Genomic DNA, 21,891 nt, shown 5'->3' on the forward strand with positions numbered 1-21,891 from the left:
GCCTGCCCCTTATGTTAATTTGAACACATACCTCCTTCCATCTCCTCTTTCATTGGTATTTGTGAGTAAGCACAAAATTATCATTTTGTGAAATCACTCCCCTTCAATTATTTAAATGTATTGGCCATCCCACTGTATTCTATAGAAACAGAATCTAAAGTGCCCACCCCCTTCAAATCTGTCTTGCTCTTTTAAAATTAGTCGTTCTCCACTTAGATAGCTAAATAAGTAGTTACCCCCCTCATATCTAATTGCTTAGTGCACACTGCAGCTCTTAGGATAGTAACACATTTTTCCATCTTACATTTAAAATCTGCAACATCAACTGCAAGACAACCAATTATTGGAGACCCCACATTCTGCATCTCAGTGGCCATCTTGGAATTAGTGCTTTTGTTTTGCTGCTGGTGAGAGAAGGAGCATAAGGACATTATTTCCTGAGGACTGCTGATCTCCGGAAAGCCTACTAACTGCCTCATAGGTGCCAGGTTGGAATTTGTGCTTATATTTTACTCCTGGTGAGTGCATAGATTCCTGACTCCTGCTGGTTGTGAAGTGAGTGTCAGTGCTTGACCTCCATGATTGGTCTGGTTACTGTTCAAGGCATCTGCTAGAAAAAAGCTGCAAACAAACCTGCATCATCATCATCATCTGGGACAAGACTGTAGATCACCAAACAGGCTATGCCCTGCTTCTCATCTTGGGATTGGTGCTACTGTTTTGCTTCTGGTGAGAGAAGAACTAAAGGAGCATTATATCTCAGCATTGTGAAGCTGTGGTGAGACCAACACTAGCAGTAGTCAGGTTGTAGCTATTCAAGTGGCTCCTTCTTTTCATCATTCTTAACAAGTTAATTCTTTCTTTTCAGTAAGTACTGCTTCATTTGCTTGTAACTTCAGAATATATGCCTCAGTACTTCACTCATAAATCATCAGGCTCTACTTATTAATTAGTTTCCCCTGAAGTGTTTATCAGTGCCCTGTATAGCCACAGACACCTTGAGTTGACATTTTCCTGTAAAAGTCCATTGAAATGTCACCATTACCTAGTTGTACACAGGACAACTAGTTTGCAGTGACAAACACTGCCCCCAGAGTTGTAAACTGCATACTCCGGACATTAGATAGTTGGATTGAGAATATAAAGTAAGCAGTACAAAAAGGTCTGTTGCCATGGATATGAACTTTCCCACTATCTCAGTTACCAGATTGGTTGATATGGGTATCTTGAGGCAATGTAGAAATTGCCTCATGTTCACTGACAACCAGTTAATTCTCAAACTGATAAGGTATGTGAGAGATGTAGTTAAACAACGTCACTGGAGGCAAAGCTGTCACATAAAAGTACTCCTAATGTCAATAAGGTTGTCAGTAGTACACACACTGCACCCATCGCTCACAATTCAAAGCAGACACATAGACGCACATATGCTGAGGCACTTAATGTAATCTTCCCAAACCCCCAAAAAACAACTAGATGAAGTACACGCAACAAACACCCTCAGCAGCCCTGAATGCACTCTTTCAAAACAACACCCACATCAGCACATACAGCCACATCTCATGGAGCCTGTCTTTCTAAGCTTATTAGGCAAGCTACCACACAATCCGATATTCTGGTCATTGAAGACTGTTGTGAGACACACTGATGTCCCTGTTACCAGGGCGAGTAAGGAGAAAGTTATGGTCAGTTGCTTATCAAGGGCCAGGATCTGCCACATTATTCATGCACTAAGGTCATTGAACCACAAGTACCAGTATGACTCTGTCATAGTTCATGTGGGTGTAAATGATCTAAGATGTACCGCCATAGACTATATGAAGAGAGACATCATGGAGCTCTCGGAATATGTGTCGCAGACTGGTATGAGCCTAGTATTGAGCAGCATTTTACCTTCTCCAAGGATGATGCCACAATACGAACAAAAGATGACTGACTTTAATAATTGGCTTAGTGTCTGGTGTCATTCTAAGGGGTGCAATATTTGTCAGCATGGAAGGAGATGGTCAACAGACCATGCTGCTTTGCCAGGGATGGTCTGCACCTCTCCCCTCTAGGCTTTTGAATATTAGCTAAAACATTGTCCTCCCCCATAGTGTCTTTTATAGGCAATGTCAAACTACAGGTACTTCTGACATAGCAAATCAAAACCAAGAAAATCTAATGGTGTTACTGCTCAATGCTAGGAGTCTAAACAAAAATAACTCCACTCCTAGAAGCTCTCTTCACCCTAGAGAATGATGATGTCTGTGCAGTCACTGAGACATGGTTTAAAGCCGCGTGGAGCACACTGACAGTGCAAGGTTGTAATGCCTTCCACACATTTAGACCAGCTGCAACACAGACAGGGACTAAAGGTGGAGGTGTCTCAATTTACATCAAAAATAAATATACCTCAAGGCTGGTCAAACAGGACAATGCACTTGAGCTTCTCCACGTTAAAATCACCATAGACAAAATCCCATACCACTTCCTTGCAAGCTATAGGTCCCCCTCTGTGACCCAAGAAACCCATACCTTGCATTTAAACGTATTGGGAACACTCAATATCCAACCAAATACCATATTCATGGATGACTTTAATTACCCCACTATTAAATGGGAATCAAATATGACTCCAGATGTACAGGCACAAAGATTTCTGGATTTTGTAAACCCAAACTCCCTGGACCAGATTGTCATTACACCAAACGGGTGCAACCATACTGGATATGGTCCTCACTAATATGGGAGTGTGTTGTGTACCCCCTAGTGTAATGTCTTCTCAGGCAAGATCATACCACAAAATTGCCTCCTTTGAAGTAAAAATAAAACCTGAAACCCCAGTTAATCTTGAAATATTCAAGAACTACTCTAAGGCTAACTTCCTACTACTAAGTGATAGTCTGGCAAAACTTCAAGCTCCCACAAAACCTGAGAACACTGCTGCTTATGCAGAACTGTTCACATAAACCCTGTACAAGCATGTTAATAGCTACATAAATGCAGCTGTAACCACAAGGTTCATAGATTCATACTACAAGGAAGAACTAACTCAAAAAACAAGCCACCCTGGTAGAATCACAATATCAGTAGGCAGTATAACAGAAGGAAGAAAATCTTGGCAAAAATTTAGGAGGTGCAGCACCCAGCAGGATAAAAGGACTCTCATCAAACTTAAACAACTCAGAGGACAAATCTACCAAAGCCAAATTTGAGGTAAATGTGGTCTTCCAGGCTAAGGACTACCACTACCACAAGGTATTCTTTAACTGTGTCCGAAGCCTCAAAGGCAATACACGATTGTGTGCAGAGCTCATTGTAAATGGACCCACCAATACTGAGCCAAAAGATATAGCAAACCTACTGGCTGACAAATTCATCTCCAACTTCCCCCTTCCCCTTAACCTTCACTCAGGAAATACCATCAAATATAACTCCCCCTGCTATCACTAGGGACCAGGTCCTTAATGCTCTCTCTAAGGCCAAGAACACTGCATCAATGGGCCCAGACAATATCCCAAGATGCTGTCTAAATAGCATGAAACATGACCTATCAAGCTGTCTGGAATTGCTATTTAACTATAGCCTCCAAACAGGCTTTGTGCCACATGAATGAACAGCAACAGTCATTCCTGTACACAAAGGTGGGCCTACTACATACCCATAAGTCTCACTAGTCTCATATGTAATGCTATGGAAATAATTATCATGGAAATGATGAATCATGACATAGGAAACCTCCAGACACTGGACCCAACCAAATTTGGTTTCATCAAGGGCAGGTCATGCATACTCAATCTGGTGGACCTCTTTGAGAAGTTCACTAAAGCAATGGATGAGAGCAAAGTGGTTCTCACTGCCTACCTTCACCTGGCCAAGGCATTTGACACAATACTCCACTCAGCCATTGTTGACAGACTTACGAAGTTAAGTACAAACCCTTATGTCACCTGGTGGATAGCCAGCTGGCTCACTGACAGGACCCAGGAAGTTAGAATTGGGGAGTCTACCTCTACAAAGAGGCCAGTAACAAGCAGAGTCCCTCAGGGATTGGTCCTGGGACTACTTTTTGGCATTTACTTCTCTGACATTAAGGCTAATGTCAATGGCCTCTGGCAGATTTGCTGATGATTGCAAATTAGGATCTGTCATTGAATCACCCACAGACACAAATGTTCTCCAGGAAGGGCTGGCACAGACAAATAACTGGTGTTTGAGCCATGGACTAAAACTAAATCCAAGAAATGCAAAATAATGTCCTTTGGGAAGTTATCCACCCCTAGTAACTGTCATATTGACAACATACCCCTAAGAGCTAACCCAGTAGTCAGGGACTTGGGAACACACAGAGACAGTAATCTAGCCTTTTACCATCACATGTCTATGGTAGCGAGCAAATCATTCTATGTTGTACAACATGTAAACAAAGGTATGGCATCTAGGTCCAAGAAAGTCATTGTTCCACTGTAGTCCGCTTTCATCAGACCTATCATTGAGTACAGTGCCCCCTTTGGTATGTACCTAACCAGGCATATCCAACAGTTGGAACTTCCACAGAGGTTTCTCACTAAAAGAATACTGGGCTTAAGTAACATGTCCTTTGCAGAGTGCCTCAGGGCCCTATCCCTGTATTCTGCATCCTACAGGCTGTTGAGGGGAGATCTATGCCTGGCATACAAGGCATTGCCAAATTCCACTGTGCTTGATATCCTGCATATCTACAAAATAAACAGCACCAGAATTACCCAGTCTAAAGATTTAAACCTTGCCTGTGATATAAATAGGACTTGCTGGAGAGACAGGTATTTATCCCAGAGGCTCCCCCTTCTCTGGAGCAGGTTCCTCATCCAAGTGAAGCAGAGTTCCTCCCTAACCCAATTCAGGTGTAACTTGGGCAGTTGGATGGGGAACAGAAAATTCATTCCTAGTTTGGCACCGATGTCTCTGATAGATGCAAGCAGCCTGTAAATGGTTCATCTCCCAGGACCCTGACTGTAAATGTTTCACTTTCCAAGCCACTGCTGACATTTATAAAGGGTACCAGAACTTGTCGGAGATTTGGGATGCATGGCTAGGCTTAAAACGGTCCTTGTGACCGTTAGTCTCGTAAACACCTGTGAACCTTAGAAGTCAATTAACTGCAAGTTGTTTTTCACATTTGTGAGAGCAATAGAGATAAGACAAGTACCAATGGTATTTGTGCAAATGGGAACATGGATTCTAGCATGCACTTCCATATGATTAAATCTAACTTTAGAATAGGTGAAGCTTGCAAGTGTAGCTGGCTTTTTGGGACAGCTGCCCATACTGAGGGGCAGCTTCCCATTTTGCAAAGTGTACATGGATTTTTGCTGTTAGTTAAAAGGGATTGCTTGGTTGAAAATAAATTCATTTTTTTTCTTGAGTGCTTTTATTGAACTAAAAATTCTGGAGAAATGTGGCGTGAGTTCAAACATAGATGGGAAGCAACAACTGCATATAAGATCAGCTTGTCAGGCTGTAGTGTATGCAACTAAGTTGCAAGTTAAAAACGTATATTTGAAGGCATTGTCATATAGAATATGTGAAATTAATAGCTTTTTATCAGAATTGCTGCCTTATCGATTTTAACATGGAATACAAATGTCATTACAGACATAGACAAAAATCAGAGAGTTCTGAATTATATTAAGAAGTGCAGAGTACAAATAGCAATGTTACAGGAGACATATTTTGGTCAAAATGCACATGTGAATTTAACAAGGAAAATATTTCAGAATAGACATTCAGTAGAATGTCTGGAATAAAAGAAAATGAGAGTAATACTGATTGTGAAGGGGGCTACAGTAGTGATAGAACAGGAAAAGAAAGGCAGCAACTGTACATTTATGGTAATAAGGGGTTTTAGCAGGGAAGGAGAATTACACTAGCATGCATTTACATTCCATCTAAAGCTACCATTGTGTAGCTTAACAGAATATTTGGAGAAATAATTAGCTTTCAGCAGGGAATATTATTTCTGGGCAGGAACTGAAACCTGATTTGAAATTGTGAGAATATATTAGAGGGACCTAGAAGGGAAAATATAACAAATATGGGTAGATCTCTGAAGTTATATATGAGCTAAACTGGAATGGAAGGTGTGAAGTTAGTAGCAGGAGCTCGGACAGAATTTACGTATTATTCCCTAAGGTACAATAGCTGGGTTTGACTGGATAGAAATTATATTTCATAGGAGCATGGGTGTTTATGTTGAAAGCTTTGAAATGCATCTGATACTCTTTATTGATGCATGACCTGAAATAGTTAAGATAAAGATGCAGGTTAATGAAGTGAAAATTAGATGCTGGAGAGTTGATTCTTATCTATTAAAAGAGAGGAATTTAAGGAATGGGTAATGGAAATTGTTCAAGAGTTATTAGAGAAGATATACTTTTTTCTTCTGCAGGGATAGCTATGAAATGGGATAAATTGAAAAGAGAATTTAAAACCAAAGGAGAAAGAGGTATGGGAAAGAAGTAATAAGAATTATTTAGAATAATTGACAAACGTTAAAGTATTGCAGAAGACTGGAAATCTCAGAGAACAAGAAGAGAATCCTTTGGGAAAATAAGGGAGTAGCTGAACAGTATTCATGAGTTTAGATAGGTTGTTGTTGAGCAAGTATTTGTGGTAACAACTCCAGAGGGCAAAAACTTATGCAGAAGAAAGTTGAAAGGGTTGTTGACAAATATAGCGAGCCTATGACAAGAAAAACAGTGAGATCCTATAGATGCATTATAGATATTCCAGAATATGGAATCAAGAAAATGTACAAATGGAAATTTTTATGAAGACTTAATGCCAAGGTTAGAGGAAGATGAGGCTCAAAAATTAATAGCTGAGACAGGAAGAGATTGAGATAGAAATGATGATGTATAATCAATCAACAGGAAAATATAGGGGAGCTGATGATATTCCTGTAGAGGTTTGGAAGTTAGGAGGGAAAAAATCAAATATGTTTTTTGGGAATATAACAAATTGGATGATTTTAAAAATTCTCTGTAGTGAATACTTTGTTAGAAATGTTGGAGGACTAAGTGGTTGTAACTAAGGAAATGGCATTCTGAGTTGGGATATAGGATCGGAATTGCCCAGACATAGTTAGGTTAGCATTACTAAGTTTAATGTTAACCAAAACACCACAGTTTTGTCATTCCTCGCGGCTTAAAAAACAAAATAACAAAATACTGATGATGCCCTTTTGGTTGGGCAAAAATGCTTAGTCAAATTTTGTGTGTCAAATTATTGTTTTTTAAGAAATAAAGTTTTGTTTGTCTTAAAGCGAACGGGTAGTTTGTTATTTTGTTTTTCCCAAGTTTAATGTTGGCTGCCAAAAAAATTATTATTAGAGAATGGAAGTTGACATCTAAACCAACCGTAACTGAAGTTTTGAATATTGTAAGGAGATAAAAGAAGTGGTGGTGGGATCTTTAGAAAAGGTTATAAGCATATTACATAGAAATAAATGAAATTTGTGGGAACACAATAGTGCAGAATAATGTTCAGGAGAATAAGTGAAATTTAAGGGAAGCCAGAAAGTGAGCACTTTTCGTAATGCTGGAGTGAATGAAAGCTATTAAAACGAAAACGTATGCATACTGCATACAAAATAATAGAAATGTTATGGTTTGTTTTCTTTATCATTAATGTATATTTACCCTTGTCCCTTTTAAAAAAAAAATATGACTAGACAAAGTCCCAAAATCAGGGACAGTTTTTAAATATTACTCAAATTAATTTAAAATATTACTAGAACAACAAGCTTTGCAATAGTGTGCATTTTCTGAGCAATAATAAGTATAAACCATTAACGTCTGGTACCATTGTCTGTAATCCTCAGTGATTTACCAGATGGTCAAATATTTTGTGAAGGACCGAGTGAAAATAAGGGGCAAAATCAGGGATATCAGAAAGGTAGGCAGAAAAGTTATGTACTAAGAAAAAACAATAACACTGGTTGTAACAAGGCTAAAAACAAAAACATTTAATGGATAAGCACTTTCACGGATACACCACTTCTTCAGACTGCATTCAAATAAACATCACATTTAAATGCTAAAACAATCAAACTAATTATGATATCATACAATTAGAACCTAGTTTACTTAAAGGAATACTGTATAGCAACTCTTAAAAACAATAAAATCAATGCTTCAGTGGCTTTGCCTTGAGAAAGGGTTTAAGTGAAACCATGCTGTTCATGTCCAGAGGCTTGTCAGCATAGAATTGTAAAATTCATTCTTATTCAACTAGTTCAGTAGCATTTTTAAAGTCTCCCCCTCCCCCCTTTGCAGTCCAGTAGATAGAAGAATATTTATTAGAAAAACAAATAAAATGATTAAATAGATGTGTGACATTTATAAGTCACATAAATACTGTATCTCTTAATTGAAAGACATGTACAAGGTGTTTAATATGTTGTAGTTTTCAGGTCATACTTATCTGGAGCATTGAGGCATAATCTAAAATAATAGAAATGTTATGGTTTGTTTTCTTTATCATTAATGTATATTTACCCTTGTCCCTTTTAAAAAAAAAAATATGACTAGACAAAGTCCCAAAATCAGGGACAGTTTTTAAATATTACTCAAATTAATTTAAAATATTACTAGAACAACAAGCTTTGCAATAGTGTGCATTTTCTGAGCAATAATAAGTATAAACCATTAACGTCTGGTACCATTGTCTGTAATCCTCAGTGATTTACCAGATGGTCAAATATTTTGTGAAGGACCGAGTGAAAATAAGGGGCAAAATCAGGGATATCAGAAAGGTAGGCAGAAAAGTTATGTACTAAGAAAAAACAATAACACTGGTTGTAACAAGGCTAAAAACAAAAACATTTAATGGATAAGCACTTTCACGGATATACCACTTCTTCAGACTGCATTCAAATAAACATCACATTTAAATGCTAAAACAATCAAACTAATTATGATATCATACAATTAGAACCTAGTTTACTTAAAGGAATACTGTATAGCAACTCTTAAAAACAATAAAATCAATGCTTCAGTGGCTTTGCCTTGAGAAAGGGTTTAAGTGAAACCATGCTGTTCATGTCCAGAGGCTTGTCAGCATAGAATTGTAAAATTCATTCTTATTCAACTAGTTCAGTAGCATTTTTAAAGTCTCCCCCTCCCCCCTTTGCAGTCCAGTAGATAGAAGAATATTTATTAGAAAAACAAATAAAATGATTAAATAGATGTGTGACATTTATAAGTCACATAAATACTGTATCTCTTAATTGAAAGACATGTACAAGGTGTTTAATATGTTGTAGTTTTCAGGTCATACTTATCTGGAGCATTGAGGCATAATCTATCATCAGGCTTAGTAATGAATATTACAAGGATATAAAGTAATATGCACATTATAATGATATAAGTTTAACATTTAAAACATGTTTTACTTGCAGTATGTAAGTAAGTTATGTATATTGTTGCATACCTACTTTCATGGAGTGTCTGCTTAACCTCTGTGTGATATGTAATAAGATATAATTTAGCCTCACTGTTCTCCTCCCAGAAACTTGCATCTCTGCACATTGTTTATGCATGGTGCATGTAATTTGTCAAATTTATACATTTGAATTTACCATTTATATATGCAGTTTGACTAATAGAGCATTCTTTAAAAGTAAACCCTGCCATACCACAGTCTGTACAACTCGAGAGGGTTTTTTTTTCTTTTTTTTTTGCATGTGGCTGGAAACTTGGAGTTGATTATATAAGTTAGTGGTGTTATTTTACTTAGTGTAACTGCAAGTTCCTTTTTGATAAATTGCAGTGTTGGAAACCATGAAATTATATATACTTACATTACGCTTATATTGATAATAATAAGTGCTGTTTATAAGAACTGTTCATGCTAACTGATCTTATTTTTAATGTGTTCATTGTTTTCATGTTATCTTTTAATTTAATTTCCTAAAATATTAATGTTCTCTAACAGATAAACTTTCTGGAGACAGGATAAAACAGGTGATGGAACATATCTGGAAACTTCAGGAGTTCTGTAACAGCATGGTTAAACTTGATATTGATGGCTATGAGTATGCCTACCTTAAAGCTATAGTACTCTTCAGCCCTGGTAAGAAATCTGAATTAAGAATTCACTGTCGTTAGTTTTATATTTTATAGCTTAAAGAGAGAGAACAACAATTCATAACATATAGTAAACAGTAAACTCATTTTCAATATAGAAGTCTGGATGTTTTGCAAATACAGAACAGTATGTATTCATTTATTTATCTCTTCATCTTTTTGTTTTGGTTGCCCTGGGGATTCACCTGGGTAGAGCTCCTTTACAGTGGCTGCCTAGGGAGAAAAATCGAGACTTACAACATTTACTGGCAAAAGTCCACAATAGAAATATAATTTCTATAGAAACAGAGATGATTACACACATGAGAATTTGCAAGGATTTCTCTGACAATGTAGAAAACAGGTACACAAGTCAAGAAGAAGTAACAGCAGTTGGAGTTTATATGTGCATATTTTTCATAGTGATAACTGATCTTCGGCACTTTGGTACATCACTAATAATGTTTAGATAATGGACTAATCAACCACTAATACTGTACTGGACAACAAACATTTTCAGCAAGGTATTAAGTAAATATATTGCCTGCTAATAAAAAGTCCTCCAGTACACAGCTGTATATTAAGCTACCATGAAGTCCAAACAGAAAAAATGTATGGCTTTTTTTACTCTGACTAAACAAAGCTTTGCTATTTAGTGAGGGTAAAAAAAACAGTCAACAAAATAAGAAATTAGCAAGTGTGTGTTTGTGTGTGTGTGTGTGTGTGTGTGTGTGTGTGTGTGTGTGTGTGTGTGTGTGTGTGTGTGTGTGAGAATGTATCTATGTGCATGCCTGAGGGAAAGAAAAACTGCGTGTGCGTGTGTGCGTGAGACTGTGAGTGTGCGAGGCTATCTGTGTGCATGTGTGACAGAGATATAGATGTAGAGACTACTCAACTTCCATACCCAAGAATTAAATAGAAAAGGAAAATATACTGCTCAAATTCCTTACTAAAGAATTCAGGATAAAAGCCAACGATATGGGGGGTGCTTTCTGTACAAAAATAGTATGAAACTGTAATGTCTGTCTTCACTGACTTTTAAGTACTCTCCACTGATTTACTAGAGAAACAGGCCAAAATTAGGTACAGTTGGGAGGCTTGGGGGTGCATTGCCTTGTACTATATGATTTTTTCCATTCATTTGATCACATTGAGACATCTGTAGCTTATTCAGTCAAGAAAGTAGCAGTAATTGCTGGGCACGTGTGTGTGTGTGTGTGTGTGTGTGTGTGTGTGTGTGTGTGTGTGTGTGTGTGTGTGTGTGTGTGACATTAAATACTTTATGCAGCTTATATTTTGGATATAAAAAACGTCTTTAAACATCAATTACATATGCCAAGCAAGTTTGAAAAATTAGGTAGAGGAAGTACTTTACATCAAAAACATTTAAAAAAATTATATACTTAGAAAAAAATAAATATAGAACAATTTAACAGATAGCCTGTTACCTAAGTGCAATAATACATTCCAGGGTGGGTGTTATATGGGGAATAACAGACTTTCCAGAGGTGGAGGGGCCTTCCGCCTGTGGTGTCAGGCCTCAGAACACCTCTGGGCCCACCTATTCAAACATTATTGCTTGCTTAATCTAAGTAAAATAGAAGATCAGCTGTGCAATATTCATATTATACAGTGAATGCAGATATATGTTTTTGATAATGGATATTTACAATGAATAGTAAATCTAGCAATAGTAACATGGTGTTCTACTTGATGAATAGAAACAAAATGCTCAAAGTATGCCAAGCAAAAGTGGAATAGGGGTATTGGATTTATGCTAAAGTAACAGATTGCAGTTATACATGGGAAGTAATTGATTACTGCAGGAGTTTAAGTGTACAGAAAAGTAGAACAACCTCATAGCAACTTATTTCATTTCCAGTAAATTTTATGGAAAAAATAGAGAAAGTGGTCAAGTACGAGAGAAGGAACTGGAAAGTGTGACAGAAAAATAAATAGCTGGGAAGATGAATGAGCCAAGTAAGACTTAATTGCAAGGAGTTTAATAATGGTAATAACAAGGGTAGTGAGAGTGAGGAGATAGGAAGTAGCTCAATATAGGAAAGAGGCCAGGGTACTGAATTTAGTGTGTGTGAGAGAAATGAGTAGAAAAAAGATGAAGCACAGCAGAAGAGGGAGATACATAAGCTAGATAAGTAGAAAGAAGTCTTGTGAGTCTTGGAGTTTTTAGCCAGGTCAGACAACCTACAATTTCAATTCTATTTACTGGCTAAGTGACACTTTATGGCCATTTTCATTCCTTATTTGAAAATAGGTTTTCATATCTTAAGAGAAAGTTTATCCCACTCTTTTCTAAATTGCAAATACCATAAACTGAGTGTTCTTATTGGTTGAGAGGTGGACTCATTTGTACTAAAGAGGTACCACTGAAGTGAAATTATTTGCAGGGTATACCAGGTCAGTGCCCCAAGTACCAGTGCGAGTATATCATGCAAAACAAGCCCCTAGAATTTCTACTGCTGTCATAATGTCAGGGTTAAATGGTGAATCCAGTACAGTAATGTCTGGTTGTTTTAGTTTAGCATGGAAAATTTGCAGTCATGAAGCTACAGTATTTATTTTCACAAAACCCATGTTCTGTGAGGAAGGAAAGTTTATGAAAAACAGGCTCTCATGGATTTTTCTATTTGGAACCTACCTAATGTATGACTCTGAGCAAGTGACCTAATTAGACAATGCTCCCAGATGATCTGATGTCTTTTTTGTCTGTTCCTCAACTAACGGGTCTCTGATCTGACATTGGATCCGTCCTTAGCCACAGTGATAGACTATAGGCTGCATAGCTCAAACTCCTTCACATACCCATAATCCTTCACTTCTCCTTAGATACCTCAGATCTTGTTTTTTGCTTTAGTGATAAGACGTGGTCACCACTAGCTTGAATGTGTGAGAGTGAGATTAGTGAAATTTCTAGCTTCTTTATCCAGCCCGGTACCTTTTTCCCTTTTGTTTCTCTTCCTCATCCTCCTTTGTTTAAAAAAAAAAGGCTATGAGTAGAGTTAGATAATGTTAGTAGCTACTAAATTAGGTAGTTTTTTTTTCCATTGGGCCTTCTCCCCTTATGAGCTGTCTTTCTTTTTTTTTTTTTTAATAGATATCTAACTTTTGAGATGTCTAATAAACTTACCTGATTTAAGGAGTATACTGCTTGCGGGCATAAAATTCCCAGTTCCAACAGCAATTCAGAATGTGTCTGTTGCCTTGGCCCAGCTCATGTCAACACAGATTGTGAGATTTGTGCTAGTAGCACTCCTCTGACCACTGTGCTCTTGCGACTTCTTCTAGCGCCACTCTGCCCGAAAATATTCTGAAGATGTCACATCCATCCACCTCCACAGCTCTGACCCTGACAAAATCAAAGACTTTGGATCTGTCCTCCAGTTTGGATCTGACCAGATCTAAAGCCAAAGTCTCTTTATGTTCTGGCTTTGTTCTTTCCAGAATCAGTAACTTTGAGGCTACACTCTCCTTTCTGCAGGACACACCTTGAAGAGTTTCCCATCTGTCTTCCACTTCATCCCCCCTCAGGTCATCCAGGAGCTTATCAGAAACAGAAATGAATAGGATGATGACAAAGTTTCACAGAGCCCAGATGCAGTTGGGTGTTATTCTGTCTCCTTCTCCCATCAGAAACATGAGCCTTCGTACTACACAGTCCCAACCTTTGACTCCCATTCCAATCCATCCAGTGGTTTTGGAAATTTCAGACTCGAGAAATTTGAGTATGGCTGTGTCTGATCGTAAGACTTGGTCCTCTTTGACTCCAATGCCTTTTCTGACCCAAATGAGTCTGACCATGTCAGATCCAGAGGGATCTCAGAGCCATAGCTTTGGTGCCAGATCTGGGAGACCGAGATTGACTCTGACGTTCTTGGAGTCATCCCTCCCCCTCGGAGCTTCCGTGCTAGACAACTGAGCCCCGATCTCTGCTTCAACGATGGAACCAGGGGGGATCGGATTTCATCCCTCAAAGGCTTCGTCATTTCCTATGAGGGCCAGGCTGTGCTTCCCCATGTCTTTGGCTTTCAAAGTAGTAGAGAAAGCTTTCTCTGATTCTAGGGAAAAGACATCCTTGCTATCCCCCCCCCCCCAGTCCACCCCAAACTCAACTGTCTTCTGTGGAAGCTGGGTCTTTTCATCCTGTCCAATCAGGACAGCCAGTCTGGTCAAGCCTCAAGACTCTGCTTATTCAGGACTTTGATGGCACTTCCAAGTCCTCTCTTGAGCCTCCCACCAAAGAACTCCCATCAGAAGTGGACACGTAAGAGAAGAACTCTAGATTCTCCAACAGTTTTTAACTGAAGACTTTGACTTCGATGAAGGGAAAGGGTCCCCCAGATCACCTCTTGAAGACATTTCATTTGTTAAAATACATGAACTTCTGAGACAGAAAGGTGGTTGATCATCTGATCCCCCCCCCCAAGACAAGTCAGTGTCCCTTGAAGCTTTTGGAACTGGCTCAGCTACAACTTTGGCAATTCCTCTGGCAGAGGAGATGATAGAGCTTATCTTCTGCTGGGCCTGGAAGGATCCAGATGTCATGGAGCTCATTCCCAAACTCCTTGACAAATTCCTTGTAGTACCTTAAATATAAGGGTTATTGGAGCAAGGGTCTCCCAGTGGATGCTGTGGTGTTTGCAGCAGCTACTGAGAAAGAACTCATGGAAGAGTGTTCTTCTGCCCATCCCCCTAATTGGGCTGTAGGGCATTGGACAGATATGGAAAGCGTATCTATGATTTGGTGACCTTCACCCTCAAGTCTTTGAATTATCTGGCACATATGACAATATTTCAGATGGAATTGATCAAATATTTTTCCAATATCATCTCTGGGTCCATATCTGTGGAGAGCAAAAAGGTAGTTTCTTCTCAACTGGCCACACTTCAGTCTCTCTCCAGTGCATCCATGATTTTGATTTTTCATGCCCCAGAGGAAGCAGCTAGCTCAGCAGGGCCAGGAATAACTGTCAGGAGGCACACCTGGATGCATCTTTGTGATTTTGCAGAACCCTTCAAGTCTTGTTTTATCAATGCCTCCTTTGATGGATCCACATTGTTTTGCCCCAAGGTAAAGGAGACTCTCTCTAGGAGTGTGCAAGTCAGGAAGACTTAGTCGGCCATTGGAGTCTGTTTTTCTACCCCTCAAAACACTTCTCCCAAATCTAGAGAGGTAGCAGAAAATTGTGGCTTGGAAAATCACAAGGTTGTCCCTAAGGACTCCTACGGAGATAGCATCCCTCAAGACAGAGGGGGAACGCTAAAGAAAGATGATGTCCCCATGGCAGAGGTGGCAACAACAGGGCTTCAGAGAACTGTTCTCGAAGAAGCCTTTTCTGTGTCCCTGAATGGTTATCTGGCTGCTGCACTCTGGAGGCAGTCTGGGGGCACTTATCTCTACACCGAGAAGCCTGGATAGGCATTACCCAAAGACACTTGGGTGCAGAGTATAATATAAAGAGGTTATTACACACCATTTTCCATTCTTCCCCCAAAGTGCAAGAAAAGAATTCCCAGCGTTCCACCAGGAGGAAGGCAGCAGCCATAAAATAGAAAAGCTGCTGAGGAAAAGAGTCATCCAGCCGGTCCTGCTAGACCAACAAGGATCCGGAACTGACTCAAGATTCTTTTTAGTGCCAAAGTAGACAGGGGACATCAGACCAGTTTTGCATCTTAGCAATTTGAATCACTTCTTAAAGCATTTGAAGTTCCAGATGGTTATGGTGCAGTCCATCCTACCACTGCTGAGGAAGGGCAATTGGTTGTGCGCAATAGATCTCCAGGATGCATGCTAACATAGCAAGATGCACAGGTGCTCCAGGAAATATGTATGCATCTAGCTGGGAGCCAGTCAGTACCAGTTCAGACGACTGCCCTTTGATCTCACCACAGCCCCCAGGGTGTTCACCAAATGCAATGCAGTGGTTGTGGCTCAGCTGAGACTTCATGGATTTTGAGTGTTTCCTTATCTAGATGACTGTCTCCTATCTGCTTCCACTAAGCCTGTACGTATTCAAGATGGGGACTACTTGCTTCACCTGTCTCTCCAACTAGGTATTATTATAAACTACAATAAATCATAGCTCTGCTCAGTGTAGTCCCTGGAGTTCATTGGTGCCCATCTAGATACCCAATCACAAATAGCAACTCTACCACAGACAAGAGTGGACACTAAAGTATTACACATTCTTTCTCTTCATTCACCCCAGAAATTTATTTTACAACTAGTAGGGTTGATGGCAGCATCAATAATACTAGTACCTTTGGCACACTTTCACATGAGAGTGTTGCAGTGTACTCTAGCGGTACAGTGGTCAATCGGACTCTATCCACTGACAACACTCATTCATATCACGAACGTCTGCAAGCATTACATAGGATGGTGGATACATGCATAAGAAGTCATTTGGGGCTGTCTTTTTTCACTGCCTGTGCCCAAGACCACAGCAACTACGGATGCCTCCCAACTGGGGGGGGGGGGCATAGTTTGAGAAAGATAGCCCAAGGCACATGGTCCCAGACAGAGGCTAGTCTTCACATCAGTGACCTAGAAATGAGAGCAGTCCTTTTAGTATTGCAGGCATTTCAAGATATTCTTACTCTCAGGATGATTGCTATTCAGATGGAAACATGTCTGTGGTTTGTTACATCAACAAATGGGAGGAAACCTGATCCTACCCCCTATATTAGGAGGCAATGAGAGTTTGGTAATGGGAGAGCTCTTCCAACTGCTTTCTCTTAGCAATGCATATTCCAGGAAAAAACAATGTGTTAACAAACAAACTGAGTGGATCCAACTTACTCCCTCACAAGTTGTCTCTCCATCAGTCAGTGGTGAAAATTATATTTCGCCAGTGAGAACACCCATGCTGTGACTGTTTTGCTTCTCCCCTCAATACTAAGTGCAGCAGGTACTTTGCCCTTATCATCCAAGGGAGGCAGTCATCAAGAGACTCTGTAGTTCATGACTGGCCATTTGGTCCACTGTATGCCTTCCTTCCAACTCTTGTCCTCCCCATGTTTATTTAGAAAGCATTATGGCAGACTAGCAAGGTTATCCTCATTGCTTCATTCTGGCCTCACCCTTCCTGTGCCCTCACCTAGTTCACCTTCCCTGGGTGCTAGATCCTATTCAGGAGCTTCTGCCTCACCCATCTGGCTTACCTCTCCCAGACATGCAATCTGTCAGTCTGACCACATGGTTTCTCCACTTCCAGTAATGGCTAGAAACTCCAGGCTTTCTTTCCCTGTTTGACACATTCTTATGTCATTCCAGAAAGCCTCTACCAGGAAGATTTACAACAGCAAGTGGAAAAGTTTTTCTGTCTGAGCCCAACAGAGAGGTGTAGGTCCCTTTTCAACACCAATTCCAGATATTCTTGATTTCCTGACTTCCATTTTCAGTAATGGGGCTAGTTATTCTACAGTTAATGTACAACTAGCTACAATGTTAAAATTTCACTTAGGTGAAAACAGTTCTTCTGTAGCTTCCTTGAAATTGTACAAAGCATTTCTTAAAGCCACCTTGCTGCTTTGGCCTCCTATTAAGGACCATAATCCCCCTTGAGACCTTACGCTTTTCCTTCAAGCCTGCAGTCAGAACAGAATTAAAGTATTTATAATGAAAAATGCTTTTCTTGGTTGCCAGTAGATCTGCTAGATGGGTATAAGAGCTCCATGCACTTTCTTCCCAGCCACCTTATCTAATCTTTCATAAGGACAGATTATCCTTCTGGATTAACTCTTCCTGCCTAAAGTGGTTTCAGAAGCTAAACTTAACCAGTCTATTAACCTACCAATTTTCTTCCCAAATTTTTGTAACAAAGGTGAATATATTCTCCATTTATTTGATGTGCATAAACAATTCATATTTTACATTCACAGACCTAAAGACCAAAGGAAGTCAGAACAACTGTTTGTCTTCTTTTAAAGAGCTACATTGTGAAAAGCAGTGTTAAAAATAACCTTAGTCAGATGGCTCACTGTTTGGATTGTCATTGTTTTCAAGATGAAAGGACTATCATTGCCCAAACATCCTAAAGCTCACTGTACCAGAGATATAGTGCATCATCTGCTTTTTACTCCTAAGCGTCCATAGATGACATTTGTCCAGCTGCTACATGGTCCATTGCTCATACCTTTATATCTCATTACAAGTTAGACATCTCATCTAGGAACAGAGCAGCTTTTGGCTTCTCTTTACTCCACAATATCCTTCCTTGAGGACCATCCAAGATTACTCTAGCTAGAGATTGTGTCCCATCAGTTGCTGAACAGGTGAAAAAGACATCAGATAATTATAGTTACATACTCACCATAACTCTGTATCTGTATTGTTTGTTTGCGTCCTGCCTCAACTTCCCACCCTTTAGTCCCCTGTCCTTTTGATTGTCTCCTAGTATGACCTGAGGGATATTTCATAATGTTATGGCTGAGAAGGGTCCAAAAACTCTTCTCTGTTCTGTTCAGCCTTGCTGCTCTTTAGTAATACCTTACCCCTTTTTGCCTCATACTTTGTTAGTGGCTGATATTACTTTGTATTGTTGTGGTTAACCGAATAGAGGGCAAACTTGATCTGAGGTAGCTAAGTAGAAGAGAGGGATTATGAGTAAGGGGAGGAGCTTTAGCTATGGAGCCTCAAGTCTGTCCGAGTGGCCGTGGACAGATCCGATGTCGTATCTGAGATCCTTCAGTTGAGGAAAGACAAAAACAGACAACTCAAATGCAGAGTTATGGTAAGTACATAACTATAATTTATCTAATGTTAGAATGTGGTCCTTGCGGTTTATATTCCATTATCGTTAGTAGCCAGAAAAGCAGAGAGAGAGAGAAATGAAGTGTGATTTTTTTTTATTACTATTTTTGAAGTAGTATGTCCTAATGACAAAAGTAACTTTGAAATACTGGAAAGAGAAAAAAAAATAGTTCATGTTGCTCCGTGTAGTACAAAACTCTTTGTAAAATCAAAACTAGTTGTAAATTCTTATTCTGGAGATGCTTTGTATCCCCTGGCCATATCTACAATAGAACAGTGTGCAAAGCATGTAATAATTGAATTCTCTTGCTCTTTTGAATCTGATTGGCTTCTGCTTCCAGCACAATGTGTACTTGGATTTAACAGAATAAAATGATGAGTTTGCAGTGCTACCCTCCCTTTTGTTTGGAGCTCCGCTACTCTCTAACCTCCAATCATCCCTAAAATCTAAACTTTCCTCTTGTTATAACAAAATTTCAAATTTTGCCACAGGATCCAAATCCTCTACTCACCATTGCAACTCCCTACATGCTCTAAATTGGTTGGAACTCCCAAGCTACCTAAATTTCATTCAACTAACTACAGCACACAAGCTAATTTTCAAACCTTCTAACTGTCCATCACTCTCCTCTTCCCTAAAACTTCACCAGTCACATAGAACACTTAGTTCCACAAATCAGAACCTCTTAGAACTTTACACGCACCAGGGCAACTTCAACTATCATTCTCCCTTGCCAGATTATAGAACTCTCTTCCCTCTTAAATTAGAACTATCCCTAACCTATCATCCTTTAAAACCCTACTCCACTCTCACCTCTACTCCCTCTGAGAGTGCTCCTGTACCCATCCTACCTGATTCCTGATACTTATCCCTATTCTATTCTACTCTAATATCTGCCACTGCTTCAATTCATCTCTCTAAAATTCCTTTGCCTAAATACATGTGTATTAAATGAACATAAATGTATTATTTTTGCTAATATCTTGTAAGTGATTGACTCACCTCATATATTTCAAGATATGTAAAATCTTGCCTTGCTGTATATTGAATGTTAAACTGTTGTTCTCATATGCTGTACTAATATATTGTATATTGTCTTTCTGTCTGGAGCTTTTCTCCTCTGGCCTCCATTGAAAACGGGCTACCTTGGCCCAATGGACTTTCCCGGTTAACAAACTGAAATAAATAAATAATAAATATACATTGACCCTCTATTGCATTTTGTAAGTATCAGGGTCACAGTAACATTGCATATCCTTAGCAGAATGAAAGTAAATAAGAGGTTTTGATAAATCTCGGATGAACAGGTAGAGTTTGTATGTGTGTGTGTGTGTGTGTGTGTGTGTGTGTGTGTGTGTGTGTGTGTGTGTGTGAGCGTGTGCTTGTGTTTATGTGTGTGTTTATATATTTAATATTGGGTGCTTTGCTGTTGCTTTGACGTGGTACTCCAGTAAGCCAGATGTCTCAACAGCTCTTAGCATTTGGGCAGTCTGAAAACTTATGACAGAGGTCTGCAGCAGTAGCCCCTTCATGTCTCACAATCTGGAGAGTTGTAAAGAAATTTATTGTATGGTTTATATTGATGTATATTTGTATATGCCCACCTACTCCCTTTTCAAATGTATAAATTAAAACAATCCTACAATGCTTGTGCTGTCTAGTTATCCATTTCTTTTCTAGTTGAGTATATTTATTTTCCCTCCCCTGTGATCATCAAGTCCTTACCATTTGTTGATCTGTTCATTTCTTGTTGATCTGTTCATTTCTCTGGCCCATATTCCCTATGTATGTAGGTCCAAAGTGAGTATGGGCAAGTCGGGAGTCCTGGCTATGATTCAGCAAGAATGTGTGTTTTGTACAATATGGCTGTAACCCCTCCACCTGCATGCTAGTACATGCTCTGCCAAAACAGAACTTCTATGGTGGCCCAGTGATGTATGCATGCTTCTGAGTGCCCATTAACCACCTCCTACTATGCAAGCAGGACTGATTGTAAACCCAGGCCCATGGGCAGTCTTCCCACTTTGATAACCACCCCCAATTTGGTGTCAGTCTTGCAGCAGTCCTAGAATGCCACTCTTCTTCTAGGATAGGCAAGCCATTAGGCTGCTATCTTTCGCTCTCTCTTTGGCTGGCTTACCAGTAACTGGTTGCAGTCAGGGCTTTTTTTCTTTGCATCTTGGAGTTAGCCGTATGTGCTGTATTGTTAATAATAAAAAAAAAAAATCTCACATTCTTTAATTCTGTCATGGAAAAGGTCAGCCTAATGTTCATCATATTAATCACTGCTGCAGTTGTCTAAGCAGTATGGATTATATCCTACTTAGGATGTAACAGACGGCCAGCTTCCAAAGCTTCAGGGCACCTTCCACTCACCCAAACAGGCAGCTAGACCTGGGCTGATTAAGGAAGTTTGGGTGCTAATCCCTTCAGAGCTTTCCTGTCGCTGAAGAGAATGTTCCTCTGTGGGTATTCGAGGACTGGTGGTCGGCTAACACTGTTCCATTACTGGGCAGATAAGTTCCCTTCAGGGGATAAACCTTCCACATTACTTTTTTATTGTTTTAATTAGTTTGCTGACTAAAACAGCCTTTGTAATGGTACATATTTTTTTTTTTTTACTGACCATCACATTGCTTTTATGTAGTTTTAAACAGTAGCACTTTTTACTTTTTTGGTAAAATGTTATTAAAAGTTATCAAAAACATTTTTTGCTGTGGAGAAACAGTGTTTACTTTACTTTTAGGGGTTGGGAAAGTGTATTTAAGTACCTTTTACTGTATTTTATGGGGGAAATTACTTTCTAAGTTTACTGACTTGTGCTACTTAGCATCCTGAAGAAAGGTTTTTTTTTTAAACAAGAAACATCTTTATTAAATTATCAAATATGACATAGGCAATCTTACATTTATATAAATGAAAATGAAAACAAACCATCCTGACACAATTCTAGTTGCAAACATTATACATTACAAACCATGTTGACACAATTGTAGTTGCAAACATTATATATTACTTAATCTCTCCAG

General features: G+C 39.1%; 1 protein-coding gene across 10 annotated transcripts in view; it reads left to right on the plus strand.

Annotated features, from left to right (window-relative positions):
- NR2C2 (nuclear receptor subfamily 2 group C member 2) overlaps positions 1 to 21,891 on the plus strand; it is a 1,701,781-nt gene that overhangs the window by 1,478,239 nt on the left and 201,651 nt on the right. For all 10 annotated transcript variants that reach the window (XM_044078621.1, XM_044078615.1, XM_044078617.1 and 7 more), the window contains one exon: positions 9,958 to 10,095. In XM_044078621.1, the coding sequence (XP_043934556.1) occupies positions 9,958 to 10,095 (138 nt within the window). The remainder of the gene's footprint in view (positions 1 to 9,957; positions 10,096 to 21,891) is intronic.

This window comes from Protopterus annectens, chromosome 7.part1 (assembly GCF_019279795.1).
Source record: "Protopterus annectens isolate FY-2018-M chromosome 7.part1, PAN1.0, whole genome shotgun sequence".
Taxonomy (NCBI): domain Eukaryota; kingdom Metazoa; phylum Chordata; order Ceratodontiformes; family Protopteridae; genus Protopterus; species Protopterus annectens.